Raw genomic sequence first — 21,151 nt, forward strand, 5'->3', positions numbered from 1 at the left:
TACTCACGAATTCAGCAGTCCGTGATGCTTTACGAACAGGATGAAGATCATGGAGACCTACTAATTAGCTTCAGCTCTGTGACAGTGAACCTAGCCCAAATTTCCTCCGAGCTTCTCTTCAGTCAGGCATCGTGGACGGAGTTAGGCAGGTTACAAAGGTAAATTAAGAATTGCTATGAAGATAAGTCCCAGGTCTCGTTGTTGCCAGTGTCTATTGTGAATATACAATTTTGCTAAAAACTTCTCTAGCATGCAAAAGACGTTTTATTCCTGCCTCCTACAACAACAATAAAACTAGCCCGAACTAATAAAAAAAACTACTTGGGTCAGCCTTTAAAAAAAAAAACGAATTCAGGGGGAAACATACATTGTCCCTATATTATTCTTTGGCGAGAACGAGCGAAATTCCAGTCAGGGAGTGTTTGTTCGAGATTTAGGCTACAGTTAGAGAATTACAGCATATATTTGACATAGTTATGTTGCCACAATCTCTCCACGCTATGGTTTTAAGATATATTTTTCCTGTAGGCCTACTGCTAACAGCAGCAAAATTCAAAACTAAAATAAACTGAATGGAACCTCAAAATCTGCACATTAAACAGCTAGTCCTAGGCTTGTCCATGTCTTAGTTCTTCTCCTGTTGTCAGTGTGTCCAGACGATAAAGTCAACAACTTTTCTTGGTGTGAGATGGAGAGCTTGTCCAAAATTGTAGCATGATACAAGCTACAAACAGACTTCCAACTGTCATGGAATCATACATTCGCATTTCAGATATCTTGACACCGAGATATTGTCAACTTAATCTCCTAACGATTTTCCTATTCTGCAGATATTATTAGTGGATCACAACTTAATTGATGACACAACATAGAGGCTATTTCGCTTGCAACACGTCTGGCATCTCTGCCTATTAGGATGTAAGCAAAGATGCGATCACGAAGGGACTCGAACCGTCAATCTTCTGATTCGTTTTCACACTTGTTTACCAGATAAAAACGACTACATTAATATTAGTAGTTTTTCAGACTACAAGAATAAAAGACCATACACTAAATAAATTGACTTACAATTCCGGGAAAGTCAGACGTTTTGAGTTTGCAATGACTGGTAGCCAAGAAATCATGACAGACTTATTACATATGGTTTCTCTATACCCTGTATGACCGCGTGGCCTAATGGATAAGGCGTCTGACTTCGAATCAGAAGATTGAGGGTTCGAGTCCCTTCGTGGTCGTATCTTTGGTAACTTCTATAGCGGAGTATGTATTGTGTTAGCATCGTAGTTTACTTATGCCTTACTTTACACATTGGTTAATCTTGTACATTTTACCATAAATCAAATTGTAGCTATTGGACAACTTTTTAATGAAACCTGTTCATTGAGCAAAGTCCTGTGAAGAGTGTATATCTAATCACCTAGAGTGTCTTAGCCTTAAAAGCAAAATCTCTAATATACGCCAATACATTAAAAATAATAACCAGTATGCTCTAACGTTTGTTTAAAAACTGAGTGTCTGTGACGAAGATCCCTCGATCTTATTCTCTGTTATCCGTTAGTAATCCTGCTCATGCAAGAGCATTTGATTAGTCTTGTCTATTCGTGTAGGAAGCGCCGGTGTGGTTACACGTGGGGGTGTCAAGCGAAGTCTTTAGTTGTTCGTTGAGTTATTGCCTTTTGGTAGTAGCTGTACGCAAACAGACTTTCATCGTAATACAACGGTCTGGCTAGTTAGCCAGCTAGATTCCTGTTGTCACCTCTTGTAATGGCAGATAACGGAGACGACAAAGATGCTGCGTACAGAATCTGTGATGGTGATTACGTTGTGTTGAAGCGAGGTGATATTTACAAAGCTGCACAGATTCAGGCGAAAAGGTCAGTAACCGAGATATATTCATATGGTGCTTGGTAGTGCCCCAAGTGTGAGGTTTCTATATGCCATTCTGATTATCCAGATCATTAAGTAAACACAGTACAACTGTGTTAGCCTGTTGGATTAGCTACCTGGCTGGTTAGCTAGTTAATGTTAATGTACCACTTTAACTTGCACACCGAATTGATCCCAGAAGTATCTGATAGCAAGCTCCATCACCATCTATTCATTTGCATCTCTGAAGGATTAGCTATAGGCTATCTTTACAGCCTTGTTTCCCATTTTCAATAACCTTATCCAGACAACGTATGTTACCCACTGCAGTAATTCTGTTTGTACAGTTCTTGGCACTGACATTGTCCTGCTTTTTACACGTCTTGTAGAAAAGTCGTCTTTGAAAAGCAATGGTTCTTTCTCGACAAATCCGTGGGAGAATTGTACGGGACGACGTTCGAAATCCAGGCAGGGGGAGCACTGAAACCTCACGCGGCGAAGCAGGTCGTCGGCGTTGCAGGTAATATGATTGTCTGTGTATAGCAGCAGCCCCCTTGCGCTCCTACATTCCAGGGGTCTTCAACCTTTTTCAGCCCAAGGACCCCTTGGCTGAGAGAGACACTGAGCAGGGACCCCCACCCCCGCCGCACCAAATTTGGCCCAGATATTCATATAATTTATTTGGAACTAAGTGTCAGTCACACACACACACTCCCCTACACATGTTTGAACAGAATTACAAATCATCTGTGACACACAACTCGTTTCAATGTATTCTGTTTATTATTGACATTTTTTCTCCCTTACAGTTAGCCATCACTCTGTATTCAATTAGGGAGGGACAAAGAATTGAGTAGCTTGAGAAGCTTAAGTATGGATGAAATATCTCATACCTAGTGAGAGATCTGACGTTTGAGAATTCATCATTCATGTCTTTGGCAACAACATTCTCCCTATGAAGCATGCAGTGCGTCATACATGGCTCTTGCACCGTCTGTGCACATCGCGACACATTTTGGCCAGGGTATATCATGTTCACGGAAAAAATTGTCGATCACTTTGAAAATCTCTGAACTTTTTTTTACCTCCAGGCAGCTGCTTACAGAATAGGAATTCCTCCTGCATCTCATTTTGGTCGACAAATCACAAAAAAGCTAAAAGCTCAGCGTCGTTTGACACATCGGTGGATTCATCTAATTGTAGTGCAAAATAATCTGCTTTCGGGAGTTTTGCGACTAGTAGTGCCCTCACATCAGCTGCCAATTCATCAATAGGGCGGGCATTGGGATGCTTTTCAGTTTTTTTTAAGTACTCATCCTTCCCAAACATTGTTTTGCACATATCACTAGCTGTTGGCAATATTAAACTTTCCGCAATTATGTATTGCTGTTTGGTCTGAGCGACACGTAATGCAACTTGATAAGAGGCTTTTAAAGCTAGCTCGCACACTTTGGCTGATTGTCTCATCAAGGTCTGCTGGCCCTCAAAAGATTTTAAACGGGAAATATTAAATGTTTTTTTTCTTTCAAGTGAGCATGGGTTGTCTTTGAGTGTCGTTGCAGCTTTGATGGTTTCATAGTTTCGTTTGATAGCACGGAAGAGCAAACCACTCACACTGCTAATTCTTCACCATCGGACTCTTTGTAGGTGAAGGCAAACTTCAGATAATTCTCTGAATATTTACGTGTCTTCTCCCGTTTGCGCTTTTGGCTGTTCATGGAAGGGGTGTTGGCATCCTCTGAAGGTAGATCATCTAAACCGCCATCAGTGGTATCTGATGAGGAGCTTTTGTTCCGAGAAATTACAAAACGATCAATTATTTCAAATTGTATGGTTATGGCAGTTAACGTCTTTTGGCACCAGATAGCTAAATGTAGCTAAAAGTGCATATGTTGCCATTATGATCAAATGATCCCGTGAAGACTCATGGGTAGCCTATGTATTATTTTTAAGGAATAGAAAGCAATTTTTACGTTCTGTTTATGTAGTCTTTTGGACGTTTTTAATTTTTGGAAGAGGGAAAAAATGCTTTAGATGAAATCATTTGGCGTACCCCCCTGCAGTACGTCCGCGGACCCCCGTTTGAAGACCTCTGCATAGAACATTATTAGTTGTTTTTGCATGCAATTTTGAAAGGTACATACTACACAGTTGTGGATGTTGCTTTTTGGATCGCCTAGTATGACACAGATTCCTTTCACTTCACTTTCTTTCTCCTGTCCCGCAGACAAAGACGGAAAAGAGGTAGGAACGGACAACAGGAATATTTCGGATGATGGCAAATCTCAAAAACTCACCAGGGATGACATTGAGACGTTAAAAGAGCAGGGCTTGAAAGGCCAGGTAGGAGCAAAACACTCACACTACGTATGTCTGTTTAGCTTTGCTGTGCTTGCTTCTGACTGATTGTATGCCTGGCTTAAGGGTCTCTGCATGTGTTTAATATGTCCAACTTTTCCACCGTCAGGAAATTGTACAGCAGCTGATTGACAACAGCGCAACGTTTAAGAACAAGACAGCGTTTGCCCAAGAGAAGTACATCAAGAAGAAAAAGAAGAAGTGAGTTCAAGAAAGGCAGTTTTTTTTTTCTGTGGATGGTGGGACACACACCACTGCAGTGGGACACACGAGTCACCACAGCACATTATAAACATCTATCCAACTCTGTGCTACACTGGAACCTGTCCAGTTTGGGACTGCCATTGTGTGTGTGTGTGTGTGTGTGTGTGTGTGTGTGTGTGTGTGGTGTGTGTGTGTGTGTGTGTGTGTGTGTGTGTTATAGTGACTCATTTGGGTTGTTCTTTCAGGTATGACAACAGTGTCACTGTGCTGAAGCCTTCAACACGGATACTGGCTATGATGTACCACGGCAGAGAACCAGGCAAAATATGGTGTGTGAAATGGAACACAGAGTACACCTCCTGTATTTTTCTGCTCCTTCTCTTTTCCCCTGTGTCTCCTGCACAGTTACTCTTCATTCCTCCATCTCTCACTCTCTCACCTTCCTCTTCAGTCTCTCGCCTTCCTCTTTAGTCTGTCTCTCGCTCTGTCTCTCGCCTTCCTCTACAGTCTGTCTCTCGCTCTGTCTCTCGCCTTCCTCTACAGTCAGTCTCTCGCCTTCCTCTTCAGTCTGTAGTTCTGTCTCTCGCCTTCCTCTTCAGTCTCTCGCTCTGTCTCTCGCCTTCCTCTTCAGTCTGTAGTTCTGTCTCTCACCTTCCTCTTCAGTCTGTCTCAAGCCTTCCTCTTCAGTTTGTAGTTCAGATTAGCGTCCCCTGGTTGGAGAGTTTGGTGAGTTCTATAGAACATAGTTTTACTTCTATGTTTCTCATGTCTCTCCCAGTCTCTTTCCTTCATTCTTCTTCCTGTCTGTCTATCTGTCTGTCTGTCTCTCTCTGATTATTTATCCTCTGTTTCCCATGTCTCTCCTGTTCTGTTTCCCCTCATTCTTCCTTCTCTCTCTCTATCTATATCTATATATAATATTAGAGATGCTCCGATCAGGTTTTTTGGTGCCGATCACCGATCACCGATGACTGAAATCAGTATCTGCCGATCCGATAATACCGATCACCGATCACGGTGTCGATTGAACCTTTCTATTTATTGTGTAGCATTATTTATGAAGTTAATTATTCTTAACAACATAGGTATTGTATTTTAAGCATTTAAATTACGAGACAAGAGAGTATCATGAATTGACAACCATCTGTTTTATTGCAGGGAACGTGCAACATTCCAGTGTAGAAGCTCTCTCGCTTACTATAAAATGTGTAAATAATAATAAATATTAAAATAATAATAAAAATATATCTTTAAATGAAAATCACAACAATACAATCACATGTGCAACATTCCACTATCTAGAGGCTCTCAAGAGAACTTGGAGCTTATACAGTAGCTTTCCTGTGGAAAAATAATAATACAAACTTAACTGCAACATAAACAGGCTATAGGCAAATATCCAATATGAGGATAGCAACGACATCACGTACACAAGACTTCACAACCTCTCCCTCACTATATTACTTTTTTGCTCAAGCAATATCCCACCTGATACAATGCCAACGTGACCGTTTCAGAGTACTTTGTGACTTTTCGAAAAGTGGAGTCTGTTTATCTGACTGATGTTTTTAAAGTATTTACCTTGTGCTAGCTCTGTGCCTTTAGCAGACCTGCCAACCTTGAAGAAAGTTTTTGAGTACCAGGGGAGTTTCAGTTTGGCAGGGGCTTTGCATACGGTCAATTCCCCACTCACCGCCATATCATCCAGTTATTCAACATTATAAATCAGCGGCGAAATAAACAATACAATCATATTTTCTTGACAAGAATTCCATAAATGAAAAGAGATCTTTACATTGTGCATCATTTAGCACTTCTAAAGAATATATATATATATATATATATATATATATATATATAAATGCCTATCTCACAGTATATATATATATATATATATATATATATATATATATATATATATTTTAAAGCTCCAATAAAGTATCCATCTATCTACTTCCAGTGGCACTTGCTCTTGACTGCTTTGCCTCATAGCTTGGCGACTTGGCCTTTTGAGCAGAGCATCACTGAAGCCTTCCATGTGACAGACAGTCCACCTTTCTTGTCACCAAAGCGCTTATCATGTCAGTGCTCAGGGTTGCTCTGTATTGGGTCTTGTTTTTGGTAACGAGACTGAAAATCGTCATGATTATTTTATACCTGCCAGGCTGGTCGGTTGACTGGCTGCAATAGTAGGAATTATTTTGCTACGTTAGCAGTCTGTAGTCAAACACCTTTGCAATGGTCACTTTGCCCCCAACAGAGCGATTCAAAGTTAGAACAGTCTCCGTGGCGTTTGAGTTAACGTTGCTGCAGCTAAATTAGCCTACTCCATCAGTTTTTCACACCGTAGCCGTCTCGTAACCAGGCGAATCACATCGGATGCTAGCTACTACGGCTAACTTTTTATACAAATTTATCTGAAGGATATACCCCTTGAAATGCATCATCTCGTTAAGTTACCGAACACATGTTTTAATGTTTTATATGCTAACATTAGGGTCACATTTACTGTATGTGCTTGATTATTACTCCCCCACTTCCCATTGTACCTCAGCAATGCATTACGCCTCGGTGGATAATAAAGTAGCACTAGTATCAGTATTGCGGGTCAGGGAGGGTAGTGCTACTTTATTATCCACCGAGGCGTAATGCATTGCTGAGGTACAATACAACTTACAGTAACTTACAGAACCACAGGCACAAGGTCGTAGCATCTTGTCCAATCTGAGGGATGTAGTTTAAATAAATGTACAGTATAGGTTTGTATTGATTGTTTTTTTTTTTGCGTAGTTTCAGCTGGCATTTCGTACCTGCGTATTTTGACTAGGAATTGCGTGGTTGGTACACAAAATGCGTGCAGGTTGGCAGGTCTGCTTTAGGAAACTCCTGGGCTATGTTAGCAAGGTGTGTGGAGAATGGCACTCCAAGTTTGAGGATTTAAAATGCGACAGTGACAACTGGCATATTACGCAGGGGGGGTTCCCATTTCGCTCCACATCGCGCACCTCGCCATAACCCTCGTTTGTGTAAGTTACCGTTTGGAAACTTCCGTCTATAATAAAAATCTTTTCACGTCAGATTTGCTCATTGCTGACACTTTCAAAAACCGGTTTTGTAAAATGGTCTGATGCAAATATATTAAACAGTGATAGATTAAAGTGTGGCTTGTTAATGTCATCCCTTTCCTAACAACATCGATTTAGATAGATAGATAGATACACTTGTATTAATCCTGTTAGGGAAATTCACGTGTAATAGCAACAAGGTAATAGGAAGAATTTTGTATTATTTTTGTTTTAAGCTGGAGAGCTGCTATAACACACTCGCTGCGCCATGGCAACCATTCCATTTATTAAATAATGCCGGTCGTGTCCGTTGTTCTGGCTGGTCTAAAATATTACGTCCAACTGGCTAAGTAAGACCACGAAAAACTATCCACATGTAGTTATAGCAGCACACTATCCCAATACAAACAACTAAGAACAGTAGAAAAATGTAAGTCACGAAAAAGGAGCCACGTCATACATTTAGTTTATGTTGTTGCTGTTATGAAGTGAAACAGTGGGGTTAATAAAGGTTCAGCCTGAGGTTGCGAGGCGACCACGAGAATCATTTCTTACCATTGGCGGCCTGAAATGCCTATCTCTAACGTTTTATTGAAACGTCTCTGATAGTAGTTCTCGCAGATTTTATGTCATCTGATCGGCCATGTTTGATCGGCCGTTTTGAGGACGCCGATCAAAACCGATAATGGGAATATCGGCCGATATTGATCGGCACCGATCAGATCGGAGCATCCCTATATAATATATATTGTCTCTGTCTGTCTGTCAGTGTCTCTCTCTCTCTCTCTCTGTTTGTCCATCCATCCATCGTGTAAAGTGTTCCCTCTCGTTTCCAGTAACCTGTACTCTCTCCCTCCTCGTATAACTCTGGTGTAAAGTCTTGTCCTTCTCGCCTCCAGTCACCTGCGCTATGACACGCTGGCCCAGATGCTGACCCTGGGAAACATCCACGCTGGCAGTAAGATCCTGGTGTTTGAGACCTGCGCTGGCCTGGTGCTGGGTGCCGTCATGGAGAGGATGGGAGGTACGGATCAGTCGCTTTACCTCTCACCTTTAACTGACCAAATGCACCCCTCCTTTCAGTGCCCCTGAAGTAATGTGTTGATTGGCTGGAATATTGTATTACACTGTCTGTGCCACTGTTTGTTTCCCATTTACAGAGTCAATAGATAGACTTAGATAGAGATACAATAGAGTAGAAATGTGCTGAATTTGACAAAAAGGTCTATTGGAGTATAATGGAGGAGTGTGCATAGATAGGCTTCCTGAGCAGTTCTGCAGAGAGACCCAGACAGACTCCCTATGCCCGAGCTCGTGTTTGCCATGGCAACTCTGGAACTAGAACTCTGGGCCATGTTCCCCTTTCCCAAAGCTCTCACCTCTCACTGGCAGATGCATTGTGGGTGGAACGCAGACTGAACTCTCGTCACCCGCTCAGTTAAATATATTCAGTGATGGTAAAAATAATTCCTCCTCCCCAAGCAAACCTAAAGCACTGACCTGGTGTTCTCTATGTGCTGGGGAGGATCCTGCCCTGGCCTCATTGGTAGGGAACATGGTCGGGTTCAGACAGGATAGGTCAATCCATCAGTATGAGTAGTGAGGCTTGCTCCCCATCACAACTCTCTTCCTCTATCTCTCCCTCCCTTTCTCCCTCTTTCTCATGCTCTGGCTCTCTCTCTCTCTCGTTCACTCTGTCTCTCTTGCTCACTCCCTCTCTCTTTCTCTCAATCGCTCTCTCTGTCTCTCTTGTTTGCTCCCTCTCTCACACTCTCTCTCTCTCCCGCCTCCATCCAGGCTATGGCTCGTTGATCCAGTTCTACCCCGGCGGTGGCCCCACACGGGCGGGCATGGAGAGCTTCGGCTTCCCCCCGCACTTCCACCAGACGCTGCACGAGTTCCCCCTCTGCAAGGTTAACGCCTTGCTGGCCGGCAACCTGGAGGCTGAGGGGAGCCCTGACGCTGCGGTGGATCCCCAGGAGCAGGCCCCCGATGGGGCAGAGGGAGATGGTGAGGCCTCCAAGGAGACCCAAGAGATGGAGGTCAGAGAGGGAGACGCAGAGGATGACGACTCCAAGGAGAAGGAGAGACAGGAGAGGCGCAGAGAGAAGAAGGTAAAATGATGCTGCCAGTTCTCTCTCAGTACAGGGCCCCATTCGTCGTAAGGGTTGAAGCTAAGTTAATCAATTGTCCTTTTAGACCGTTAACATTAGCGAGCTGATTGAGAACAGCAAATATCGGTTCGTCAACGGCTCATCCGCCTCCAAATCATGTGGTTCATTTCAACCAGGCTAAACTTATCAGGGAAATTGCGCGTGCACGTCCTACTTCAAAAGGCAGGAAAGGTCGATCACCAAAACAATGATTTACTAACGGTATAATGGTTCTAAACTCAAAGAAAAGGGCTCTTTTTTTCTCCGCTGGCGAGCAGGAGATGAACATGAACGCTTATGAAGAATACAAGTCCATAATCATGGCAAAATTCAACACCGCCACCCCTGTGAGAGCAAGGTGTGTTGGGATGTTTATAGGGTGATATCTACGGCAAGTGTGCACTAGTACAGAAGATACCGCTACCGGTTCGTAACTGTAAGGTTGCTAGTTCGAATCCCCTCACCTCCTTCCTCGGTGTAGTTTTACATTTCCTTGTAAGTCGCTTTGAATAAAAGCGTCTGTTAAATGACTAAATGTATTAATAACAAATGCAATAAATTGAAGCAGTGAAAATAAATTGTCTGTATTTCTCTCTATTCTTATCATGAGTCCACCTTAATCATTTTCTACAATAATGATATGCTATGGTGTACTAATAACGCTCATATAATTATGAGTGCTTTGTTCTCCGCATCACCGACACTACAGAAATGTACCACTCGCAAAAAAGCGCAAGACAGTCAATGTTCGACTGTGTTGTTTGCAATAAATGACTCGAGAAGGTCTTGTAAATTAATTATTCCTTGTCGGCTGAATCGGTAGCGCTCATACAAGAACTCATCATAATGGAATAATGGATCTTGGCGATCGCAAAGAACTCTCTCCCTACGCTAATCTAACTATCTAATATCAGTCCTTGGTCAATGGGATCCCTCCTTTTTCCGGGGGTGTGGCAAGCTTATCCAGCTACACTTAAGTTAGCCTGCGCTGGAGCAGGTTAGTGCTAATTGATATGTTACTGTGGTGATTAATCGAAAGTTGCTTCCGCAAACCAAAAAGAGAGGCCTTTTTTATCTTAGCCTGAAAATTAGCTTGCTAAACCGCTTAGCGAGCTACGACGAATACCCCCCAGGTCTGTGACACATGGCTGTCAGTGGCGCTGCGTGTTCAACAGGGTACTTCCTGGAGTGTTTTTTTGTTTTGTCTTAAAGTCCCCATCCATGCACCTGGAACTATGAATGGTCAATGGTGTATTTCATTTTTTTTAATCTTTTTGTTAAACACAGAACGGACAGCTTGAAGCTTTTAATGTTTATGTCCACGTCAAAGAATGCAGTTTGTGTTTTGTATGTGTTTGTTGTGTTTATTTATTTACTTGTTTGTTTGATTGTTTGTTGTCCAGGTTCAGGAGACGAAGGTGAAGAATGAGGAGAGGAGGAAGAAACTGGTTGCCACTGCAGCACTACTGGAGGGGGGGAACGCAGACGGGTGAGTTTTCTTTTCTGACCCTCTCTCTACTCGTCCTCTCTCTCTCTACTCGTCCTCTCTCTCTCTCCTCATCCTCTCTCTCTCCTCATCCTCTCTCTCTCTCTACTCGTCCTCTCTCTCTACTCGTCCTCTCTCTCTACTCATCCTCTTTCTTTCTCTCTCTCTCTCTATCTCTACTCATCCTCTCTAGCTCTCTATTCGTCCTCTCTCTCTACTGGTCCTCTCTAGCCCTTTCTCTCTCTACTCGTCCTGTCTCGCTCTCTGTCTCTCTACTCGTTCTCTCTAGTTCTCTCTGTTCATATCTCCAGTTCTTTCTCTGAACCTCTGGATCAAGTACTAAGGTGATTGTGGCATTCCAGCCTGAAAGTCTTTTGCAAGTAGTCTGATAGCCGCTGGGAGGAAGCTGTTGTGGAAGCGCTTCCTGTTTGTTCTGATGCACTCTAGTCGGTGGCATGGGTGCTGTAGGGATGTTCTCTGTTCTTTTGCTGTGATAAATGGTTTCTTTTTTTTACCCCTCGCCCTTCCCCCTCCTCCTCTTCCTCCAGTCTGGTGATTGCGAGCCGCTTCGACCCCTGCTCAGTGCTGCTGTGTCTGAAGAGGTTCCTGGCCCCTTCCAGGCCATTTGTCGTCTATTGCCAATACAGAGAGGTACGGCTTGGGGAATTTTAGAACTTCAGAACTCTAGATCCAGCTCCAGAGCTCTGTTACCATTCCAGAACACTAAATCCAGCTCCAGAAGTCTAGGTCCAGCTCCAGAGCTCTGTTATCATTCCGGAACTTTAGATCCAGCTCCAGAGCTCTGTTACCATTCCAGAACGCTAGATCCAGCTCCAGAGCTCTGTTACCATTCCAGAAGTCTAGATCCAGCTCCATAAGTCTAGATCCAGCTCCAGAGCTCGTCACCATTCCAGAAGCTTGGCCCAGTGCTTTCACTTTCTATAAAGACTTACATTTGCACTGTAGTTTCAGAAATGTGCTTCCAAGTGCCCTAAGTGATTTGTTTGGCTTGTTTAAAACAAAAAAAAAGGAATGGAAAGATTTTTGACTTACTAATCTTTGGGTTTTATAAATCATAATGTCTTCTGTTTTTTTTTTTTTCCTCCCCTTTTTCTCTCTCAGCCTCTGATTGAGTGTTACAATAAGCTAAGAGAACAGGGTGGAGCAATCAGCATGCGTTTGACGGACAGCTGGCTCAGGCACTACCAGGTGATTCCCCCCTACTCATGCCCAGCCAATTAAAATCAAGACCTCATTCTTATTACTTAAGCACAATAACTATAGGCCAGGATTAGGCTCTTATAGGCTACTGGAATTTGCAGTATGATTCTAAATGGACCTGTGTGTTGCATTACATTATTTGTTTAAAAGAAGGAAAACCAGTTGACTTTGGGTTTGAAGTTTAGAATTTTCCAAATAGTCTTTCTTGTGAAAAATAATCAGAAATGTCCTTAAAATCCAATTATTTTACACACACACACACACACACACACACACACACACAGTCTGACTTCTCCTTGTCTGTCCTGTGCAGGTGTTGCCCAACCGGACACACCCGGTCCTCCTCATGAGTGGGGGAGGGGGCTATGTTCTCACAGGGACCACTGTTGCTACGGAGACAGCCAAAGCCACGCAGGCGAAGGAGGAGGAGCCGGCCTCCAAGAGGATCCGCCTGGAGGAAGTGGACAGCGTGAGCAGCAGCAACCCCGCCTAGCGCCGCAATCTCATTGGACAGATGTTCTCAAGCAGTCGCAGACTAAGAACCGGACTTCCAGTCTGGTGGTACCCTTCCTACGAAAGGAACGGGACCTGGATGGGACGCACCACTTCTGTTTATTTTAATGCCACAGGCCTTGTCTGCGAAGAGCGCTTTTATTTTGTTTTCTTATCTCGTCTCCCACAGTGTACTGCGGCATGTGGATTGAGGACTATTTATGTTTGTTAGACAGGAAGTGCCCTGCTGAAGCTGAACTACTTGCTTGTTTGGGTTCACCCACTGGGTGCACTGCCTGCTTGTACAGGACTTTGAATAAAACAGATTATAAAAACAAAAAACTAGTAATTTTCCACCTTCTTTTTCTGGAGCTGCCACTTGATGTATGGGGTCTACTGAACACATTGGCCATTCGTTTGATTCTCTTGTGTCCACAATTAGCTAGTTTATATATTTTGTTAGACTATGTTACAGTGCGCTTCTAATAATATCAATATCTATTTCAAATACATATTATACAATAAACGCACTCCTTGTTTATTTTGTTACAGGTTACACATGGCCCTTTAGGAACTCCGGTAATGTGGGGAAACATAAAGCAGTAGAAATGAAGAGCCTTGCTGTTGGAATTTGGTCCCAGAATAATTAACTTTATTTTATCAAATGCAGACTCCGAAACAAACAAACATTACACAACATAATCCATAACTCATAACCAGACTAGTAGTCCTCACTGAAAGTCATTCCCATGCTGTTTAAAGGTTTCTCAAACATCAAAAAACTTTCACAGCATACAAAAAGGCAAAGGTAGAGGCATTAGAAAGGTGTGTGTGTTATTATTTTATAGTTTTCTTCTTTTTTTTTTTTTCGTTGAACTTGACAAAAATAAGGTGGTGAACTTGCAGACAGAGATTCATCTAATATACTGGTTCCCATCACTGATCACCGGACACTACTGAGGAAACTAATGAGTAGAAGACGAGTACGCAAGAAACACAGTATGTGTTGTACGGCCAGGTTTGTAAGTTTCAGAGCAAGCTGGCCCCACTGAAGCGAAGAAGCAACTGAGGCTTCTCCCAAAGCACACCCACAGGGAGGCACATCACGACCAGACTGTCACCCACATGTCGACAACAAACTGAACACCGAGCGAAAGAGACTGCATATAGACAGCGTCACTGTTTCACTTTTTACTTGTTAAAAACACTAGTCAAAGTTACGATCACCATGGAGATGGAGGGTTATATCTGGAAGCCTGCACTGAGGTCATGGAGAACAGCAAAGAGAACCCTGCTTCTCTGTCTCTGACCCAGCAGTGACCCCTGACCCCCATTCATTTCTTCTGGCCGTTGTGGATCTTGCTGGCGATCTGCTGCACCTCCAGGTCCATGGCAGCCAGGTTAGCCAGCTCTCTCTCCTACAGAGGGGCAAAGGAATGTCAGGTTAGCCAGCTCTCTCTCCTACAGAGGGGCAAAGGAATGTCAGGTTAGCCAGCTCTCTCTCCTACAGAGGGGCAAAGGAATGTCAGGTTAGCCAGCTCTCTCTCCTACAGAGGGGCAAAGGAATGTCAGGTTAGCCAGCTCTCTCTCCTACAGAGGGGCAAAGGAATTTCAGGTTAGCCAGCTCTTTCTCCTACAGAGGGGCAAAGGAATGTCAGGTTAGCCAGCTCTCTCTCCTACAGAGGGGCAAAGGAATGTCAGGTTAGCCAGCTCTCTCTCCTACAGAGGGGCAAAGGAATGTGAAAAACATTCACTTTAGCTAGCTAGCCCTCTGTCTTGACAAAAGGAAACCATCTCTCTGCTACAGAGAGAAAAATTGAAATGTCAGGTTTTCTAGATAGGTTTTTAGCTAGTTCTCTACTTCAGACAGGAGAAGAGTAATCTCAGAATTCATTGTCTCTTAGAAGCACAGCAATAGTAATGCATGTAGTATGAGCAAGTATGCACAGTAACCTACACACTACTGTCCATTTCCTTTGTTTACAGATATTACACAGCTGTTGTTAGAGCTCACTCAGGTGCACAGGACTCTGGGACATATGAGAGCCACGTGCATCCCAAAGACAGCAGCTATCCAGGTTCAGTCAGGCTATTTGTTTTTTCACAATTGGGGAATTTTATGATGTGCAGCCGATTTCTTCACAGCTCAAATGGAATAGTTAAAAACATTAGTGCAGGTGTGTCAGGTTTAAAACAGCCCTGTGAAGGTAAATTAAGCCATTTTAACCCTTTATTTCTCGTGGCACCCCCTGCTGGCCTTGCCGTGTCAGTGCGAGGGCAGTGGGTGGTGCTGACCGATGTTACCTGATTGGCCACACCTGGGAAGGACTGGATGAAGAAGGACACCTCCCTTTCGCTCTCTCATTCTGTGCTGATTATTTTCTTTGTGCTTCTCTTTCTCTCTCTCACATTTGCGTTCAATTGTCCTTGTCACCTTTCAATTTTGTCTCAGTAAATTGAACGTCTTTTTTTTAATTAAACATTGCTGTACGTGTCCATTTCTGTTTAAATCTATGAGCCGGCCGTAGCAGCCTCCTCGGCTCACTGTCTTACTACGGAGAAAAAATGACGAGGACCGCTTTGGAAAATTTCCAGTGAAGAGATCTAGCTGCTCCCTCAGTGTGAATGGAGGGGGGCAAGAATCAGTCATGTTTAAAGGCAGCAAGAATCAGTCATGTTTAAAGGCAGCAAGAATCAGTCATGTTTAAAGGCTCTGGCCTCACACTGATATCAGGGCAACTCATTAGTCTTCACTGTGTCATTATCAGTCATCGTCTGGGCAGCACGTGACCCTAATAAGATTATAAAAAAAATAAACCCATTTTCACAAGAGGCTCTAAAATGCCCTTGAAATGATTTCTCCTCCACTTTCCACTTTCCTCTCTCCTCTCATAAAGCACAGAAGGTAGCTGACAGCTCTATAGCCTCAGGAGCCTGTAGCCCTGCACACCATAACCTAATACAGTTCGACCCCGTAATGTTATCTAGAGGCACACACAGCTGAACCAGTATAAGCCATAGAAATCCACTGTGAGCACACTTACTGCGTGATCTTTGACAGAAACAGATTAAAAAAAAAAAAAGGTTTTAATTGGATTGGATAGGACCTTGACTCACTTCACCGTTCTCACACGGTTCCATATCCTTTTATTCTAAAAAGAAAAATTTAATTAATTAGTGCAAGGCAGACAGGAAGGTAAGACCCAGAGAGGGGGTTTGAGGATCCTCTGGCTGTGGACAGGAATAATGATAAATGTTTTATAGTTTTATAGTTTTTTATCAGCTTTAAATAGGTACAGTGTGTGTCTGCAGGAGGCTGTGGCTCAGACAGGGTGATGCCTCAGCTCGGCTGTCTGCTTGAATAGCTGTGGGCTTTTCTGCCGCATTAACTACTGAGCACACATGCTCCACTGCGGGTTAAATATGTACTGAGTTGTACACTCTCCCTCGTTTTTCTCTCTTTCTTCTGAGACAAACTCTGTCCCTTGTTCTCTCTCTTCTGAGACGTACTCTCTTCCTCGTTCTCTCTCTCTTCTGAGATGTGCTTTCCTCCTTATTTCTCTCTCTCTCCTGCTATTTTATTCCCCAATCTCCCTCCCTCTGATGCTCCCTTTCTCCTTTTCCCTAATTTTTTCTCTCTTTTCTCTTGCTTCCTGTTTCTCTATCTTTACCCCCGTCTCTGTCTCTGCCTCCGCATCTCTTTCTCTATATTTAACAATTCCAGCCAATCAAGACGATGCCCTAGGAGCAGAGAAGAGAGGGGTGTAATTTAATTGGCTGTTGAGCTCAAATATCAACAACCTTTGGACAGAATTGCGGACACTAACTTTAAGTAATTCTTTGATTTTGAAAGAAGCATCCTTGGGGTGAGTGCTCTTTGCGCCCCCCTCTGGTTCCGTGACGCGTGACAGCTGGGCCTTTCTGTAGTTGAGTAAGCGGGTGAGGTTGTTGGCGGCGGCGGTTGATGTGACACTCCTCTTGTACCAGTCTGGACGCCTTCTTTGATGTTTGTTCGACGGCCTAAAGGTCCTCTTCTCTCTGTCCTCCTCGTCCTCCTCTTCTTCCTCGGATGAGTCTCCTTCACGCTTGTGAAGCCGCCTTCTTTGATGTTTGTTCGACGGCCTAAAGGTCCTCTTCTCTCTGTCCTCCTCGTCCTCCTCTTGTTCATCGGACGAGTCTCCTTCACGCTTGTGAAGCCGCCTTCTTTGATGTTTGTTCGACGGCCTGAAGGTCCTCTTCTCTCTGTCCTCCTCGTCTTCCTCTTCTTCCTCGGACGAGTCTCCTTCACGCTTGTGAAGCCGCCTTCTTTGATGTTTGTTCGACGGCCTGAAGGTCCTCTTCTCTCTGTCCTCCTCGTCTTCCTCTTCTTCCTCGGACGAGTCTCCTTCACGCTTGTGAAGCCGCCTTCTTTGATGTTTGTTCGACGGCCTAAAGGTCCTCTTCTCTCTGTCCTCCTCGTCCTCCTCTTGTTCATCGGACGAGTCTCCTTCACGCTTGTGAAGCCGCCTTCTTTGATGTTTGTTCGACGGCCTGAAGGTCCTCTTCTCTCTGTCCTCCTCGTCTTCCTCTTCTTCCTCGGACGAGTCTCCTTCACGCTTGTGAAGCCGCCTTCTTTGATGTTTGTTCGACGGCCTGAAGGTCCTCTTCTCTCTGTCCTCCTCGTCTTCCTCTTCTTCCTCGGACGAGTCTCCTTCACGCTTGTGAAGCCGCCTTCTTTGATGTTTGTTCGACGGCCTGAAGGTCCTCTTCTCTCTGTCCTCCTCGTCTTCCTCTTCTTCCTCGGACGAGTCTCCTTCACGCTTGTGAAGCCGCCTTCTTTGATGTTTGTTCGATGGCCTAAAGGTCCTCTTCTCTCTGTCCTCCTCATCCTCCTCTTCTTCCTCGGACGAGTCTCCTTCACGCTTGTGAAGCCGCCTTCTTTGATGTTTGTTCGACGGCCTAAAGGTCCTCTTCTCTCTGTCCTCCTCGTCCTCCTCTTGTTCCTCGGACGAGTCTCCTTCACGCTTGTGAAGCCGCCTTCTTTGATGTTTGTTCGACGGCCTAAAGGTCCTCTTCTCTCTGTCCTCCTCGTCCTCCTCTTCTTCCTCGGACGAGTCTACTTCACGCTTGTGAAGCCGCCTTCTTTGATGTTTGTTTGACGGTCTAAAGGACCTCCTCTCTCTGTCCTCCTCGTCCTCCTCTTCTTCTTCGGACGAGTCTCCTTCACGCTTGTGAAGACGCCTTCTTTGATGTTTGTTCGACGGCCTAAAGGTCCTCTTCTCTCTGTCCTCCTCGTTCTCCTCTTCTTCCTTGGACGAGTCTCCTTCACGCTTGTGATACTTTCTTTGATATTTGCGCGCAAACCCAGGCCTGAAGGACCTCTTCTCTCTGCCCTCCCCTTCCTCACGTTTCTCCTTCTCTGACGGAAAGAGGTGCCTTTTCCTCTGGTACTGAGGAAACTCCTCCTGGCTTCGTTCCTCGTCCGTCTCTTCGTACTTCTCCTCGTTCTCCTTAAGGAGGTCTCGGATGGCCTCCAGCTCTGATTCTTCTTTGGCTCCTTCCCCCTCTAGTGGCGGCACCTCCTCTCCACTCTTCTTCACTGGAGCCTCATGGTTGGAGCCTGGAGAGATGGGAGAAAGACAGGTGCATGGCAGAAATGGCCAAATCCCAGAGATCTAGTTTGTTCAGATTGTTCAGATTGTACTTGCATGCTGCACTGTTAAACTATGACTATCAGTGTAAGTTTAAAACGAAGACCAAATATCTGACATGCTCATAAATGATATATAAATTGGTCTACTTGCATAAGAGCCTCTACAGTCAATAGAGACAGGATGAGCTATTTTGAGTAATGGTGGACACCAGTGAAATATAACTTGCCTCCTATGAAGAGTTCTTTGCACTCCGGATGCTCTGGCGTTGCTTCTGTTTTGGAAAGTGCAATGGAAAGGGCGTCTGCCAAGCATCTCTTCAGCTGAAAGCAGTTTATTAAAATTACACATTAAAACACATTACAAAAAAACTGTTTTCATGTCTGACTATTTAGGAATATTTGAATTACATAGTAAAGATTAATCATTACAGTACATACCAAATCCTCTCGTCTCTCCGATTTTACCGCTGGAAGGGACTGGTTTTCTATGTATGACAAAGAGTGCATTTTACAGCAATACTAACGAGACTAGTAGATTTCGAAACTTTAATCATCCTAGTTCAAATCTACATCATGCATGTGTAAATACAACTAAAGAAAGTTTCTCTTTTACTTACCTGTTATGAAGGACAGAGACACCGCTAGTAGAAAGGCAAGTTTCATCTTGAAAAACTGGATAGCGATGCTAACGAGCCCTTAGTCCCCACTGGAGTGGGATCGACTCCGCTCTGTCCCGCGCTCCTTCTCCGCAGACGAAGAGGAGAGCCAGAGAAGATGAGTGAGGCACGGCAGCAGTGGGCGGACTGACTTTCACCGAGACGCGCCCCGCTTTATAAAGTCCACGCTGAGAAAACGTTTTTTTTCACGCATGCCCAGAGAAAAAAAAAACGTTGGGAGTTTTCTTAGTGGCTCCCGTCAGTTCGAATCAGACACAATCCTACATCCCACACATAATACGACGAGGCTTTTAAATTAATCTGAAGCCACATCGATATGTTAGACTGTTTCTTCCAAACTCATTTTGAAAGTAAATAATTATTCTCCTATTAGACGGTCCTTCATTATCATGCATTAGGTTCATTAAGGGATGAATTGCACAAACCAAGCCCCAAGCAAGTAGGTGTGTTTTGCCTCTGTGATCTCGCTATCTTCGCTGTGTCCACATTTTCAATACATTTGAGAGAAAGACATTTGAGAGCAAGAAACTGTGCCTACCCTTAGAGAATCCCATCCTTTAAATCTACACAAATGTGCATCCCCTGGCATGCAGAACCAGGCTCTCAGCAGAACCGGGCTCTCAGCAGAACCGGGTTCTCAGCAGAACTGGGCTCTCAGCAGAACTGGGCTCTCAGCACCCTCTTTCTCTTGGTTGTCCCTGCTTGAGAGACTGCAATGGTCTGAAGCTTAATTTAAATAGTTGAATAATCAAACAACAGAAGATGTTGCATTTGGGATCAGGAATGAGAAGCATTCTGTGGTGTGTGACAAGTCTGATGAATGCCTCATGTGACACACATGTGTGTACCACAAGCACATTTCATACACTTTATTCGATTCATCAGAAGTTTCATCAGAAATCGCATTTTCTCTTGTAGGCTGCTGCCTCTGGAGCATCTCAAGCTCTGGGGTCTGTTCTGGCTGCAGTCGTTTCATCAGACTATGCTCTCATGCAACAGCAGCGTCTCCACAGATATCACTCTCTCTCTTTCTCTCTCTCTCTCTGTTGGTCCATCCATCTATCGTGTAAAGTGTTCCCTCTCATTTCCAGTAACCTGTACTCTCTCCCTCCTTGTATAACTCTGGTGTAAAGTGTTGTCTTTCTCTTCTGCAGTCACCTGCGCTATGACACGCTGGCCCAGATGCTGACCCTGGGCAACATCCATGCTGGCAGTAAGATCCTGGTATTTGAGACCCGCGCTGGCCTGGTGCTGGGTGCCGTCAAGGAGAGGATGGGAGGTACGGATCCATTCTTGGCTAAGAACAGGATTTAAGGATTTACTCCTTTCTCCTTGGCAGGTTTCTCTTCTTCTTCCTTTCTTTTCTTTTTGAATTGCGCCCCGGATGGCTTTTGCCTCTTCATAGTTTCTTTCGTCGACGTTGCTTGAACACACACACTCAAACCATACCCCTCAATGTGCTAGCATGTTCTGACAACACAGAGGAGGAACGTACCCCTTCCGCTTTCGATTTTTGGCTCATTTTCCCCTTATGTTAAATACATTTTTTTATTGTCAAAATATTGGTTAGACATATAGAAGGGGGCGCAAAAAACTTGTCCCAGTTTTTTTTTTTTTTTTGCTAGGCGCAGTTTTTGCCGCCCCCCTCTGAGGCAACCGCCTATGTCGCCTGTAGGAAGGACCGGCCCTGGCTGGAACAGTGTATGGTCAATGGTCTATTTTTTTAACAGCACCAGACCTGTGTTCAACCACCAGAGTTTCTTTGAGCACATGCACAAAACACAAAATGGACAGAAGAATGCAGTTTGTGTCTTGTATTTGTTTATTGTGTTTATTTTTTTGTTTGATTGTTTGTTGTCCAGGTTCAGGAGAGGAAGGTGAAGATGGAGGAGAGGAGGAAGAAGTTGGCTGCCACTGCAGCCCTACTGGAGGGGGGGAACGCAGACGGGTGAGTTTTCTTTTCTGACCCTCTCTCTACTCATCCTCTCTGTCTCTCT

At 44.1% G+C, this 21,151-nt stretch overlaps 2 protein-coding genes and 1 non-coding gene across 3 annotated transcripts; 2 read left to right on the plus strand and 1 right to left on the minus strand.

Annotated features, from left to right (window-relative positions):
- The first annotated feature begins 1,162 nt into the window (after positions 1-1,162).
- On the plus strand, positions 1,163-1,235 carry trnar-ucg. Its single transcript has one exon. It is a non-coding gene; the product is annotated as a tRNA-Arg (tRNA).
- A 317-nt stretch (positions 1,236-1,552) lies between these two features.
- On the plus strand, positions 1,553-13,187 carry trmt6 (tRNA methyltransferase 6 non-catalytic subunit). Its single transcript, XM_012826749.3, has 11 exons — positions 1,553-1,874; positions 2,256-2,386; positions 4,094-4,209; positions 4,334-4,425; positions 4,674-4,757; positions 8,393-8,517; positions 9,291-9,607; positions 11,050-11,135; positions 11,681-11,783; positions 12,255-12,341; positions 12,667-13,187. Exons 1-11 carry the CDS (start codon positions 1,765-1,767, stop codon positions 12,844-12,846), a joined length of 1,431 nt encoding a protein of 476 aa, XP_012682203.2. The 5' UTR covers positions 1,553-1,764; the 3' UTR covers positions 12,847-13,187.
- Positions 13,188-14,179: 992 nt separating this feature from the next.
- LOC116223891 (ABC transporter F family member 4-like) lies at positions 14,180-19,567 on the minus strand. The gene is made up of 5 exons (XM_031582170.2): positions 19,095-19,567; positions 18,916-18,962; positions 18,705-18,798; positions 16,673-18,444; positions 14,180-14,263 (listed from the first exon to the last, which is right to left on the minus strand). Exons 1-5 carry the CDS (start codon positions 19,138-19,140, stop codon positions 14,180-14,182), a joined length of 2,043 nt encoding a protein of 680 aa, XP_031438030.1. The 5' UTR covers positions 19,141-19,567.
- Positions 19,568-21,151: the final 1,584 nt, after the last annotated feature.

This window comes from Clupea harengus, chromosome 15 (assembly GCF_900700415.2).
Source record: "Clupea harengus chromosome 15, Ch_v2.0.2, whole genome shotgun sequence".
Classification (NCBI taxonomy): Eukaryota; Metazoa; Chordata; class Actinopteri; order Clupeiformes; family Clupeidae; genus Clupea; species Clupea harengus.

Bases quoted from the DNA above. Each gene is read 5' to 3' on its own strand.
- trmt6 (XM_012826749.3), top strand. From the start codon at position 1,765: ATGGCAGATAACGGAGACGACAAAGATGCTGCGTACAGAATCTGTGAT. The intron at 4,426-4,673 runs GTGAGTTCAAGA...TTGTTCTTTCAG, and splicing joins ATCAAGAAGAAAAAGAAGAA to GTATGACAACAGTGTCACTG. The intron at 12,342-12,666 runs GTGATTCCCCCC...TGTCCTGTGCAG, and splicing joins GCTGGCTCAGGCACTACCAG to GTGTTGCCCAACCGGACACA.
- LOC116223891 (XM_031582170.2), bottom strand. From the start codon at position 19,140: ATGAAACTTGCCTTTCTACTAGCGGTGTCTCTGTCCTTCATAACAG. The intron at 18,963-19,094 runs GTAAGTAAAAGA...TGTCATACATAG, and splicing joins GTCTCTGTCCTTCATAACAG to AAAACCAGTCCCTTCCAGCG. The intron at 18,445-18,704 runs GCAAGTTATATT...CCATCTCTCCAG, and splicing joins CAAAGAACTCTTCATAGGAG to GCTCCAACCATGAGGCTCCA.